This window comes from Sturnira hondurensis, unplaced genomic scaffold, assembly GCF_014824575.4.
Source record: "Sturnira hondurensis isolate 20B ecotype Veracruz unplaced genomic scaffold, ASM1482457v3 Scaffold0006413, whole genome shotgun sequence".
NCBI classification, from domain to species: Eukaryota; Metazoa; Chordata; class Mammalia; order Chiroptera; family Phyllostomidae; genus Sturnira; species Sturnira hondurensis.
The window spans coordinates 17,859,431-17,874,496 of NW_028079044.1; the positions used below are offsets into that span (position 1 = coordinate 17,859,431).

General features: G+C 34.8%; 1 protein-coding gene across 5 annotated transcripts in view; it reads left to right on the top strand.

The window, feature by feature from the left end:
• EXOC6B (exocyst complex component 6B) overlaps window positions 1-15,066 on the top strand; it is a 584,426-nt gene that overhangs the window by 333,507 nt on the left and 235,853 nt on the right. For all 5 annotated transcript variants that reach the window (XM_037048101.1, XM_037048102.1, XM_037048103.1 and 2 more), the window contains one exon: window positions 12,029-12,208. In XM_037048101.1, the coding sequence (XP_036903996.1) occupies window positions 12,029-12,208 (180 nt within the window). The remainder of the gene's footprint in view (window positions 1-12,028; window positions 12,209-15,066) is intronic.

The following is a 15,066-nucleotide window of genomic DNA, read 5'->3' on the forward strand; positions in this document are numbered from 1 at the left end:
TTTTAACTTTACTTTTAAGCAAGAAATTTCTGTCTCTTGCTATTGAAATTAGCAAGTTTATAATTATTTCACAAGGCCACAGCATTGGTTTTGACCCAGGGCTAATCAAATGGGAAGAATGACACCCTTGTAGAGTAAGAGCAGGATTGATGGTAGATGCTTCTAAAGAATAAATACCTTAATTTCAGAGAGCCTTAAGGAGCTTCTTTGTATTGCCATGTGAGCTTTAAATAGATATTAAGCAGAAAAAGTAACAAGGCAACATCTTAAATACTAAAATGGTTGATTCTGGCATAAAAGCCAACATGTATGCTGTGGGTTTTTGGTACTGTGTTATTTGGTCATTTTAGTTTTGAAACAAATCTATGTCACTCTTTTGAAATCCAAAAGTTGATGTTTATTAGATATAAAGTTGTTGCATTGAAATCATTTTATGTCCACTGGTGTCTACCTTTTCTTATCCTTTTACCCTTTTTCTTTATTTACTGTTATTTTGCTTTGAGAGTAGATTTAAGAGAAGAAATCAAAATTGATTCATATTTACCTATTACATTTTATGAGAGATAAAAATTATTAGAATGTTCTAGTCTTTTTCTGGTACAAAAGAAAAAATGAGAAAGATCCTAAACAGCCAAAGCAACCTTGAGAAAGAGGAACAAAGCTGGAGGCATCATGCTTCCTGATTTCAATTTATATTACAAAGCTACAGTAATCAAAACAGTATGGTATTGCATACAAATACACACAAAAATCAATGGAACAGAATGGAAAACAGAAATAAACCCATGCATATAAGATCAATTAATGTACAACAAAGCATCCAAGACTGTACAGTGGGGAAAGATAGTCTTTTCAATAAATGGTGTTGGAAAAATGGGACAGCCACATGCCAAAGAATGAAACTAGACTTCTATCTTATACCACAGACAAACATCAACTCAAAATGGATTAGAGACTTGAGTTTAAGACAGAAACTATGAAACTCTGAGAAGAAACTCTAGGTGGTAAGCTTATTGACATTGACTTTAGCAGTAATTTTTGCATTTGACACCAAAAGCAAAAGCAAAGCCCCAAAACCAAAAATAAAGTAGTGGGACTTCATTAAGCTAAAAAGTTTCTGCACAGTAAAGGAAATCAACATGAAAAAGCAACTGATGGATTGGGAGAGAATATTTATAAATAATTTATGTATCTGATAAAGGGTTAATATTTAAAGTATTTAAACAACTCCTACAACTCAATAGCAAAAAAATCAAACAACCCAATTAAAAAATAGGCAGAGTTACTAAATAGACATTTTTCTAAAGAAGAAATAAGAAATGAATTAAGGAAAGTAGCAGGTTACAAAGTTAATATCCAGAAATCTGTTACAATGTTATATGCCAATAGTGAATTAACAGAAAGAGAAATTAGGAAAACAATCCCATTCACAATTGCTAGAAAAAGAATAAAATACCTAGGAATAAACCTAACTAAGGATGTAAAAGTCCTGTATTCAGAAAACTATAAGACACCAAAGAAAGAAGTTAAAGAAGATACAAATAAATGCAAGCACATACTGTGTTCATGGATAGGAAGAATTAACATCATTAAGATGTTCATATTGCCCAAAGCAATCTGTAGGCTGAAAACAATTCATAACAAGTTTCCAATGATGTAGTTCACAGAACTAGAATAAGTATTTCAAAAATTTATATAGAACTCAAATGATCCCACATAGCAACATCATTTCTTTTTGGTCTTGAGAAGAAAAACAAAGTTGGAGGAATCACCCTACCTAATATCAAACTGTACTGTAGGGCCATAGTAATCAAAACAGCATGGTACTGGCATAAAAACAGACATACAGATCAATGGAACAGAGTAGAGAGCCCAGAAATAAACCTACACCTTTATAGTCAGTGAATATTCAACAGAGGAAGGAAGCACATACAATGGGCTAACGATAGTTTATTCAATAAATGGAGTTGGGAAAAGTGTACGGATAGGTGCAGAAAAATGAAACTAGACCATTTTCTTACATCACACACAAGAATAAATTGAAAATGTATCAAAGACTTAAATGGTGACCCAAATCCATAAGAATCCTGAAAGAAAACATAAGCAGCAAAATCTCGGACATTGCTTGTAGCAGTGTTTTTTTTTATCAAAAATATCTCTCCAGGCAAGGGAAACAAAATAAAAAAATGAGCAAATGGGACTGCATCAAACTAAAAAGTTTTTGCACAGCAAAGGAAATCATCAACAAAGTAAAAAGACAACTCAAAGAATGGGAGAACATATTTGCCAATATCTAGTAAGTGATTAATATTAAAAGTTTATGAAGAACTTACAAACCTCAACACCAAACAAACAAACAACTGAATTTAAAAGTTGCCCTGACTGGTGTAGCTCAGTGGATTGAGTGTGGGCCTGCGAACCACATGATCGCGGTTCGATTCCCAGTCAGGGCACATGCCTGGGTTGCAGGCCAGTTCCCAGCAGGGGACTCACGAGAGGCAACCATACATTGATATTTCTCTCCCTCTCTCCTTCCCTTCCCCTCTAAAATATAAATAAATAAAATATTAAAAATAAATAAATAAAAAGTGAACAAAAGACCTGAGTAGACACTTCTCCAAAGAGCATATAACAGAGGAGCAGTAGACATGAAGAGATGTTCAATGTCACTAATCGTCAGAAAAATGCAAATTAAAACCACAATGAGATATCAACTCACACCTGTCAGAATGTCTATTGTTTATGGAGTAGAAGGAACCCTAGTACACTGTTGGCTGGAATTCAGACTGGTGTAGCCACTGTGGAAAGGAGTATGGAGATACCTCAACAAATAAACAATGGATCTGCCTTTTGACCTAGCGATCTCACTTCTGGGGATATATCCAAAGGAACTCAAAACACTAATTTGAAAGAATATAAGCACCCCTATGTTCTTCACAGCATTATTTACAATCACCAAGATATGGGAGCAGCCCAAGTGTCTGTCAGAGGATGAGTGGATAAAAAAATCTATGGAACATTTACACAATGGAATAGTACTAGCCATAAAAAAAAAGAAGAAAATTTTACCCTTTTTGACAGTATGGCTGGACCTGGAGAATATTATGGTAAATGAAATAAGCCAGTCAGAGAAAGACAAATACCATGCGATTTCACTCGTATGTGGAATCTAATAAATGCACTGAACTAACAAGCAAAGCAGAGACAGACTCATTGATGGAGAGCAGATGACAGGTAGTGGGTGGGGGAAGCATTGAGGGTAGAGGATTGAGGAAAAAGGACTCATGGACGTGAACAACAGTGTGATTGTTTGTTGGAGGACGTATAAGGGAACTAAATTGTAATGGAAAAAATATGATAAAGATTGAATAAAACAATGGCCAACAGGTAAATGAAAAACATATTCAACATCACTAATCATCAAGGAAATGAAAATGAGAATCACAACGAGATATTACCTCACACCTGTTAGGATGTCCAGCATCAAAAATAAAGAGATAACAAATGCTAGCAAGCATGTAGAGAAAACTCTTGCACATTGTTCCTGGGAATGTAAACTGGTATAGTTAGTATGATAATTTCTCATGCAATTAAAAATAGAATTGTCATTTGATTCCACAATCTCACTTCTGGCTGTATATTCAAAGTAATCAAAAGCATTATCTTGGAGAGATAGCTTACTTCCATGTTCATTGCAGTATTATTTACAATAGCTAAGATATGAAAACAACCTAAGTGTCCACAAACAGGTGATCAGATAAAGAAAATGTGGTGTGTGTATACAATGGAATGTTATTTAGCCTTGAAAAAGGAGGAACTTGTGCCATTCTGACAGCAGACATGAACCTTAAGGGCATTATGCTAAGTAAAATAAGCCAGACAGAGAATGTCAAATACTGCATGTTTTCACTTACATGTGGGATCCTTTTTAAAAAGTCAAACTCATAGAAAAGTGTAGAAAAGTTGTTGCCTGGGGCTGGGAGGTGAGAGAAATACAAGTTGGTATAAGGTACAACTTTTAGCTAGAAGTTGAGTAAGGTCTGATAGTTGATAATACTGTATTGTATAAACTGGAATTTAAGAGAGTAGGAAATAGATGTTCTCACTGAAAAGAAACTATATGAGGTGATGAATGTATTAAATAACTAGATGGGGGAATTCTTTCACAATATGTACATATATCAAATCACCACAATGTACATTTTAAAGAACTTACAATTTTATTTTCAGTAGTACCTCAGTACATCTAAAAAATTAAACAAAAAAATGAGATTGTGAATCACAAAATATTCTTTAGGTCAGCCGCTAGGCAAGTTACACATTCAAGGGTAACCGTGAATCATTTCAAATTATCCACAGAATTACTTAAAACAAAGTTTATTATTCATTCATATTATGTGTGTATCATTACTTTCAAACTTTTAATAGTTTTATTTTATTAATGTTTACAGGATAAGTAATATTGACTTATTTAATAAAAAGGCCTCAAGAATGAGTATGAAAATATGACAAGAGCTTTAAGAACTTTAGGATGACCTTAGGCGTTTTAATCAGAATTATAATTATTCTTAAATATTAACATTATTATGAAGCACAGGTAATAATTGTATCAAAAATATTTCATCTTGATTTACTATGGAAGCCAAAATTTCTCTAGGAATGAAAATGTGGGAGGGACTGTAGTCAGGTGTTCAGCAGAGAATGAGGAGCTGGAGCATTAGAAAGTGGGGATAATTTATAGTTGTGTGTCATATGGGGAACACGTAATATGTTCTGCTGGCCTTTCACTCACTTACCTTAATTTTCTTATTTCAAGGGCTTTTCAAATTATGGTCAGATATCCTCCCAGAGGATGTGTGTTTTTGTTGTTGCTTTAGCATTAAAATTGCTAAGGGAAAATTAAAGGCAGACGGGAAGCCATAGAGGTTGAGCAGCCAGTTAAACACTTAGTAAAGGAGAAGTTCTGGAGACCGCTAATGGTCATGTCAACAGTGCTTATTGGAAACACTGGTTGCATAAAACACATTGAAAGTTTATTTTGACCAGGATTGTTTCAGAACAGCTAGCCCAGAACCCAGTGTAAACCTGGCAATTATAACAGCTACATGTTGTGTATTTTCCTAAGCTACTGTTTCCAGGAAACTTTCCCTTGCAGATGGAAATCTTTATGCTGAAAAGGGGCAAAAAGAATCAGAAGGTCTCCAAGGTGTGTTCTTGTAGTGGCCCCCTTGTTGCCCTGTGTGTCATAATGAAGCTGGCATTCTTTGCTTTGCTTGCTCATAAGAATTTCTTCACTCTCTTACACATTAGAATGAAGGTATTTATTAACTTGCTCCATCACACATATTGTCTTTGTATTTACTATGCAACGGTCTGGTAGATTCTTAGAGAAAAAAAATAGACTTAGAGTTTATAATCTACATGAAAGACAGAGAATATAAGTTCTATAAAGAACCATGTGAAAAGTACCAGAATAATACAATATATACATTACATCCCTCACTGATTCTACATGTATCTATAAAGCATCTACTACATACCATGCAATTTATAGGTGTGAACTAAATACACAGGTCTCCTGACCTTACAGAGCAAATATTCTAGGTGATAAATGGGGATGATAGTTGATAAACATACAAACAAAAAGTCTAATTTATAATGCCAGGGAGTGGTAAGAACTAGGAATAAAAATAAATGCTCCGAATGAAATGAGAACGGAATCATTTGAATTTCTGATAGATAAACATTTTGGTTGGAGGGAAGAGTACAAAAGTAGGTATTGCTGTGTTCAAGGAATAGCAAGGGGATCAAGTCTGGCAGTGATGTGTCTATCAAGGTGGTAGGGGTGGTAAGAGATGAGATAGGAGTCAGATCATTTCTGGCCTTGTAGGTCACAGTAAATACTTTGGATTTTATTCTGAAATGAAATTTGAAGTCATTAGAAGATGGGAGCAACAGTGATAAACTGATTTATGTTAATGGATAACACTGGTTACTCTGTGGAAAAAGAATGCATTATAGGTCAGTAAGCATGGAAGAAGAGAGTCCAATTTGGAAGTTATTAAAGCAGTCTCGCTAAGAGATAATGGTCACCTGAATTACAGTGGTAGGGGTGGAAGTGTTAAGAAATATTTTTAAAGAAGAGATGGCAAGTTTTATTGCTGGATTGAGCATGGGGTTATAAGAGAAAGAATAGAGACCAAGATTTTTGAACTAAACAAACTTAGTTCAATAATTCCAAAACCAGTAGCCATAAAAAATTATCTGTACAAGGTAAATATTGACATGAAAATCATAAATAATAAAATATCAAACAAAAGCCATAGAAGTACATAGAAAGTAGGAATAAAATAAAGAAAAGGAAGCATGAATGAACATTGTCTAAACTTATTCACAAATAAATCAAACAAGAAAAAATATATGAATATTTAAAAAGATACTAGACAGGCAGTTATAAGTCACCATCTCTTCCTGCTAGCATCTCTTAGTAAGCCTCTCTGTCAGTGATTGACAGATCCAGGAGGCAGAAACTCAGGCAGGATGTAGTGGCACTGAATGGTACCATCATCAACTGGATCAAACTGACATTTATAGAATGCTTTATCCAGCAACAGCAAATGCACACTCTTTTCAAGATCCTAAGAACATTCACCACTACAGATCATATTCTGGGTAATAATACACATTTTAGCAAATTTTAAAATAGTAGAAATCATACAAAACTTGCTCTCAGACCACATAGAATTACACCATAGAAATAATTAATAGAAGATAGCAGGACATTCCCAAAATATTTGGAGATAACCAACATACTTCAAGATAACACATGGGTAAAAGAAAAAGTCTCAAGAGAAATTTAAAAGTATTTTGAATTGAATAAAAATAAAACACAACTTTCCAAAATGTGTGGCTTAGGGAGAGCAGTGCTTAGAGGGAAATGTATAGCATTAATTACATATATTTGAAATAATAAGTTTCTTATAACAGTAATCTAAGCTTCTACCTTAGGAAAGTAGAAAATGGAGCAAATAAAATCCATAGTAGTCATTAAAAAGAAATAAAATTTAGAGCAAAATTGGTGAAAACAGAAAATCAAAAGAGAAAATTGGTGAAACCAAACATTGATCCTTAGAAGATCAATAAAATTAAACCTTGGCCCAATCTAAGAATGAGAGTGAGAAGACACAATTACTAATATTATAAATGAAGGAGGAGCAATCTCTACTGATTCCATGGACATTAAAAGAATAATAAAGGAATATTGTGAACAATTCAATGCCTATAGTTTGATAGCGAATATATGTGGGGTGATAGGTGTTTCAATTAACTTGATGTGGGAAACCCTGTTACAAAGTATACCTATATCAAATCATTCCATTCCAATACCATACAGTTTTTTCAATGATACCTTAATCAGCTGAAAAAATTCTACCAAATATTTAAGGAAGAAATTACACTGCTTCTATGCAGTGTTTTCCAGAAAGGAGAAGAGGGAAACTTTCCAACTCATTATGTGAGGCCAGGATTACCCTAATAACATACCAACATTTCAAGAAAGGATATCTGTAAACCAGTTTTCTTAGGAACATAGATGTAAAAATATTCAACAAAATATTAACGAATCCAAACATGTAATAAGAAGAATATACAGTTGGCCCTTGAACAATTATAAGGGTTATAGGTGCCACCCCCCTGGATAGTTAAGAATCTGTGTTATAACTTTTAACTCACCAAAATCTTAACTAATAGCCTATTATTGATCACAAATCTTACTGGTGAAATATTCAGTCAATTAACACATTTTATATGTTAAATGTATTATAAACTGTATTCTTACAATGAAGTAAGCTAGAGAAAAGAAAATCTTATTACAATTATAAGAAAAAAGAAAATATATTTCTAGTATTTATTGAAAAAAATTCGTATATAAGTGGATCCGAACAGTTCAAGGGTCAGCTGTACACTACAACCAAGTGGAATTTGTTTCAGGCCTTCAAGCCTCATTCAACATTCAGAAATTAATGTAATCCATTACATCAACCGCTAAAGAAGAAAATACCACACAGTCATTTCAGCACATGCAGAAAAAGCATTTGACAATATCCAACACCTATTCATGATAGAACCTTTCAGCAAATAAAAATAGGGGGAATTTTCTACATGTGGTAAAGAACATCCTCAGAAGTTGTACAGCTGACTTCATACTTGATGGTGAGAAACCAGAAGCTTTCCTGCCAAAGTCGGGAAAAAGGAAGGGATCCTCTCTGCCAGTTTTGTTCAACGTCCAATAAGACAGGAAATAAAAGACTTACAGATCGAGAAGGTGGAAATAAAACTGGCTTTGTTTGCAGATGACATGATTATCTGCATTAAAAATATGAAAGAATTAAAAATAACAACAAAGAAAAACAAAATAACATACCAGAACTGATAAGTGGATATAGGAAGGTTGTGGACACAAGGTTAAAATACAAAAGCCATTTGCCATCTTATTAAACTAGTAATGAACAACTGGAATTTTCCATTGAAAACACAATATCATTTGCATTAGCAAAAAAAGAGAGAAATGGGCCCAACTATAACAAAATAAACTAGGCCTATGTGATAAGACCTATAAAGTTCTGATGAAGTGAAAGAAGAACAATCTAAATAAATTATGGGTAGGAGCACTCAAAATTTTATCAAGGTATCAGTTCTTCCTGACTTGGTCTATAGATTTAACACAACCACAGTCTAAATCCCAGCAAATCAATGTGTGTATATTGAAAAATTGAGCCTGAAGTTTATACGGAGACGGAAAACATCGAGAAAAGCCAACACAATATTGAAGGGGGGAAAAAAACGCTGGAGGACTGACATGAGCTGACTTCAAGGCTTCTATGAAGTTACAGTCATCAGGAGTCTGTGGTATTGGCCAGAGAGTAGATAAATAGATCAAAGAAGTATAATCAGGAACCGAGGAATGAAGCCACACAAAGAGAGTAAACTGATTGTTGAGAATGAATAAAATCAATATAGTGGAGAAAGGAGTCTTTTTAATACATGGTTTTGGAACATCCGTGTACATGCAAAGAAGAAAAAATGAATCTAGACACAGATCTTTCACTTTTTACAAAAATTAATTAAAAATGGATCACAGACTTATATATACAGTAAACACAAAACTATAAACTGCCTAGAAAAAACCTAAGGGAAAATCTTGGTGACCTTCTAGTTGGCTATGACTTTTTTAGCTAAGACTCCAAAAACATGATCCATCAAAGATAATACTAAGTTGGATTTAATTAAAATGAAAACTTTTGCCCCTGGGAAAGGCACTGTTAAGAGAGTGAGAAGACAAGTCACAGACTGGGAGAAAATATTTGTAAAATGCATATCTAATGAAGTACTTATATCCAAAATATACAGAGAACTGCTCAAATTCAACAACAAGTAAACAAATAACCCAGTTTAAAAATGGGCAAAAGATCTGAACACACATTTCACCAAAGAATGGAGAGGGTCCTGGCTGGTTTGGCTCAGTGGATTGAGTGCTGGACTGCGGTGAAGCAAAGGGTCACTGGTTCGATTCCCAGTCAGGGCACATGCCTGGCTTGCAGGCCAGGTCCCCAATAGGGGGTCATGCAAGAGGCAACTACACATTGGTGTTTCTCTCCCTCTCTTTCTCCTTCCCTTTCCCTCTCTCTAAAAATAAATAAAATCTTAAAAAAAAAAGAATGGAGAGGGAATATTACGTTGAAACAACAATGAGACACCACTATACAACTACAATGACCAACAATATCAAGTGCTAGAGCAATAACAGTTCTTATTCATTGGTGGTGCTAATGCAAAATGTTAATGGCATTTTGGAAGTCAGTTTGTCAGTTTCTTACAAGGTTAAACATAGCGAGTCTTGTCATGCAGTGCACCAGTCAGGCTCCTTAGTATAAGTGAGATGAAAACTTAAGCCACACAACAACTTACACATGAATGCCTAGAGAAGTTTTATTCATAATTGCCCAAAACTTGGAAGCTACCATGATGTGTGTTGATAGATGAATGGATACATTCAACATACTGTGATACATTTGGACCGTGGAATATTATTGTTGTGGAAAGGAATGAACTATCAAGCCATGAAAAGACATGGAAGAAGCTTAAATGCACTTTGCTAAATAAAAGAAGCCAATCTGAAAAGATACTTGTATTCAATATTCTATTCAGTCATACAATGTACTCCATGATTCCAAGCATATGACACTGTGGTAAAAGCAAAGTTATAGAGAGAGTAGAAAGATCAGTCATTGCCAGGATTCAGGGAATGGGGGAGGGGGGTGGATAAATAGAGCTGAGTGGGTTTTTAGGGCAAGGAAACTCTTCTGTATGATACTGTGTGGTGAATACATGACACTTTGCATTTTTTAGTATCTGTAGAACTGTTCAATACAGAATAAACCCTAGTTCACGCTGTGGACTTTAGTTACTAATAAATTATCAATATTGATTCATCAATTTATAAAAACTAATTGATTAAAACACAGTACCACATGTTTTAATAGGGGAAACAGTAGAAGGAGGGTGGGAGGGCAGTAAATATGAGTGCTCTGTAACTTTCTACTCAATATTTCTTTAAGCCTAAGTTTCTAAAATGTATTATTTTTTAATGGAAAGAAAACATTTAGTAAAATGGAAATTCCAGGACAGTCGGTTATCACACAGGTCGATAATCATGCTTATAGATTATCATATATGTATGTAAAGGTCTAAGCACAGAAGTGTTCGTGGAAACATTGTTCATATAAATAAATATAGTAAATGCCTGTATTGTGGTATGTAAATACATTGCAAAATTTGTGGCCACTAGGAAGGTGAAAATGGAGAGGAGCGTAGGAATTAGAGAGAAATTTAGGACATAGTGACTGACTGAGGAATGAACAGAATCCAATATGTTGCTTAGATCTCTGCCTTGGACTGAACTGAACAGGTAAAGAGTGAGAATTATGATCAGTCTTATTCTGGACTTACTGTGTCCAAAGTTTCTGTGGATCATAACACCCAGGAAGCAATCCGGTATGTGGGTTTTGAATATCAGTGGGTTTGGACACAGAGAGTGGGAGCCATAAGGGTTGATCCAATCACCCAGCAAAAGTGAGAGGATTAGAGGCTAGAAAGGTAAAAGTAAAATCAGGAGAAGACCATGTCGTGAAAGCCAAAGAAGAACACAGTTCTAGCAGAGAGTGTTTAGCAGAGATCAAGTAAGATCAGACAGAAATGAGTACCGGATGTGGTGGCGTGGAGGTCCTGGGCTCTCCTGGACCACTCTGTGGTGATAGCACTGTTATTGCCCGGGTGCACTGTAGACCCTTGTGTCTTGAAAATAGTTTTATTGGGTCCTTAGCCCCACAACATTTCTTAGAGTCTTTTATATGCCAGTGTACATCGAGAGTCTCTTCAAACAGGCTTTCTCAAAGTTATTTGGCCTAGGAAGTCTTTTGCTGTTGTTTTAGCAATTTTCAGGACTTATGTTATGTAGAACACAATTTAGGAAACATCGGAGTATACCAACTTTTGAAGAAGGTTGATGACAAAGAAACTAGAGAGGCAGAGGAGTAACTTGTGGGAATATGTAGCATTCAGTCAGAACTTCAGGATACTAATAATAAACGAAGTGACGACACTCAGGGCTATAGAGAGAGTAGTATTATAGGCAGGGAGTTTCTTGGAGTCCTAGAAGAGATGAAAGGGACTAGAATTCTGAGAGTGAGTATAGTTTTGAGCAGAGACAAGAAAGTATAAAAGGATGCAGATAGCTGAGGAGAGTGCCAGTTTCACTATTTGGTGAAGCAAAATAATAGCTTGTCTTGAAGACACAATATCTAAAATATTCCATTGTGCTTTTGAAAAGAGAAAAATTCATGGAAACTGTGATATTACTTAATAGTCCAGTTATGTTACTTAGTGGCTGTGTGTGAGATGTTTCCAAGCAGAAATTTCACTATGATTATATTAGAAGTCTCAATGATTTTTAAAATTTTGTATTTCTTAGGATGCCAGACATGCAGCTGAAGAAGAGATTTATACCAATTTAAATCAGAAGATCGATCAGTTTCTACAGCTGGCCGACTATGACTGGATGACAGGAGATTTGGGCAACAGGGCTAGTGACTACCTAGTGGACCTCATTGCCTTTCTGCGCAGCACCTTTGCTGTGTTCACACACCTTCCTGTGAGTGACCATCACTTTTACTTTGTCCATCATATGGAAAAAGGTTCTCTTAGAAATTCAGTTTGGTGAAGGATGTTAGTTTGTTTCTAGAAGTTCTCCAGCGAACAGAAGCTCACACTATTATAATCATCCCTTAACAAGATTTAGAGACCTCTTGCATTATTTTTTATTTCCTTTTGCATTTTAGTTATTCTGAAAATGGTCCCTAGTATCTACTTATATTTCTTGTGTAATATTTCTTGGGTAATTAGTACAGACATATAATGAATGCCTTGGTAGAAATAAAAGAGAAACTTAGGAGTTCGAATTTCAGATATGTATTTTTTTTAAATTCTAGAATGTGCATTTAATTTTTTTATAGCATCAAGTTTTCTGGTAAAATTCTCCATCTCTTTATTTAATTTATCTATCTTTTCTCTGTTTTCTTGAGCATATAGTCACAGTCATCTTACAGTCGTTGTGTACTATTACTAATGTGTCCTTCAGCTACATATTGGTGGATTTGTTTCTGATTTTTTTTCTTGGTTATGAGTAATATGGTCCTATCTATGTAGAGGTTTCTGGTGGTATCATCTCCCACCAGCTTTGGTTTACTTTTCTTTTTCTGAGTAGGTAGAACCTGAGGGTGAGTTTTGGTTTGAGCTTCATCACCCTAATCCAATCACAGGCTGATCTGGGTCAGGCTTGGGTTGTGGTGGTGTGTACCTTTGTTTTGCCCCTGTGGATAGAATGGTTCTTTGGGGCTTTTCAGAAGAGCCTGGCAGGTCATTGACTCTTCAGCACTAAGAGGATTATGGAAATTTCCACTTTCCTGAGAAAACTTACCACTTCAGCTGCCTCCTGTCTTACTCAGATCAACAGTTGCCAGCAGGGAAAGAAGTGATTGGAGACTGCAGTCAGTTCACTGCTCCCTCAGAAGCTCTAGGCCCCCATCTGAGGTGCTTGTGAATCCTTCCTCCCAGCAGTGAGTCTTTTTCTCTGAAACACTGCGAGGCTGGGGAATCCTATGTTGCTTTTCAGAGGTTTTGGTTTAAACCCTTATTTTTTTTAGCCGTGTAGCTTTAGATTTCAGAAAATGTCTTGGGTAGAAAACTGGTCCTCAGATCTCCAGTTTTGGCATTTCAGCTTCACAACAGAAGGAACAGCAATTCAGCAACATATTTTCACCCCAGCAGCTGTCTGCTACCTGGGCCTAACCAGATCCACAGTCTGTTCCAACGCCCAGCTTTGGCGGATGCTTCCAGGGAAAGCCACAGGTCCTCGGCTCACCTTTGAAAGGTTTGCCCTCTTTGCAGTTTTATTCCCTTTAGTTCTTACTGCTTCATAGTCTTCTGGTGTCTTAAAATATATGTTTTTTTTCTAAGATTTTTAAAATCTGCCTTTATTAGTACTTAATGGGAGCATTGGCGTGCAGAAACCTAGATGATTTTATCTAGCTTCATCTTGATACCAAAGCCAGAAAAAAGTAGCACCAAAGAGCAAACTACAAACTAATCTCACAATTATGGATTAAAAAAAGTAAAATGAAGAAAGATTTTAGCAAGTGAATTCCAAAGTGTTTTAAGAAAGTAATTTAGTACTACCAGGTTGGTGTTATTCTAGAATTCAAGAGTGGTTTGCTATGTTAAAATCAATTAATAAAATTTATCTCATTAATAGGTAGAGATAAAGTATATAATCATCTCTATGTTTTCTAAAGAGACATTGTATTAACATTCAGCTTGCATTCCTGATTTTAAAAAAAAATGACTTACTAAAATACAAGCAATGTACTGTTTCAATAACACGATGAGGAGCATCTATGTCACACTCAGCAGCCACCGTGGAATGACCAGTGTGACACCAAAAATGCTGCTCTGCATCAACGCCGGAAGTACAGTGAAGGCGTTTCTAACCGCTGCTTTAGAAACTTTATCAAGTAAACAAGGTACAAAAATAAATGATAAATAATGTAATAAGCCATGATATTTTTATTCTTCATAGATTATTACCGTATAGTTGAAAAACCCAAGAAAATCAAGTGAAAAATAATTAGGATCAGTAAGACCTTAGTTGGTTAGATGGTCTACTTATAAAACAAATAAATTTCTCTTCTATTAGTAATATCCTCATAGAAAATATATTGCAAAAAATGCCCCATTTGCTATTGGGGCATAAGCTGTAAGATTTCCGTGAGTACACTTAACAAGTACTATGTAGAATCAATGTGAAGAACAGGTCAGAGAGTCATTTAAAAGAGACTTCATTATGCACAAATACAGAATTCCAGGATGGGAATATTTCTTATTGTAGAATATTTTAAAAATTATTCTAATTGCAATGAATGTCAAGTAAATTTGGCGATGGGTATCTTAACAAGGTAATTCTAAAATTCATTTGGATACAAATGGACAATATTTGCCAAAGAAATATGAAAAAATTAATGACTGTAGTCTTTTTCTATCAAATATAGAAATATTGTTGTAAACCAAAAATAATTAATAAATATCCTCTCATCCTGAAATAGACTGATTAATAGAAAATGTATAAGTAGTTCAAAGTATATGTCAGACTTTTGTATTGATAAAGATGACATTAGGCACTTGCAGTTGGTGCCAGCTTTTCATTTGGATAAAAAGAATGTTAAGTCACTATCTCACAAAACAAAATGAATTCTAGGTCAAATACATGTTCAAATTATTAAAAAGAAAAAAATTATGGGGAAACCAATAAAATATTAGCAAATGTCTCTATGATTTGCAAGTGATTCATTATTATAATTATGAAAAATTGAAGTCATTAAGGAAAAGGTTAATTATGTGACTGCATAAAATATTTTTGTTTTGTGCAGTCAAAAAATGTTTTTTAAAGTATCAGAA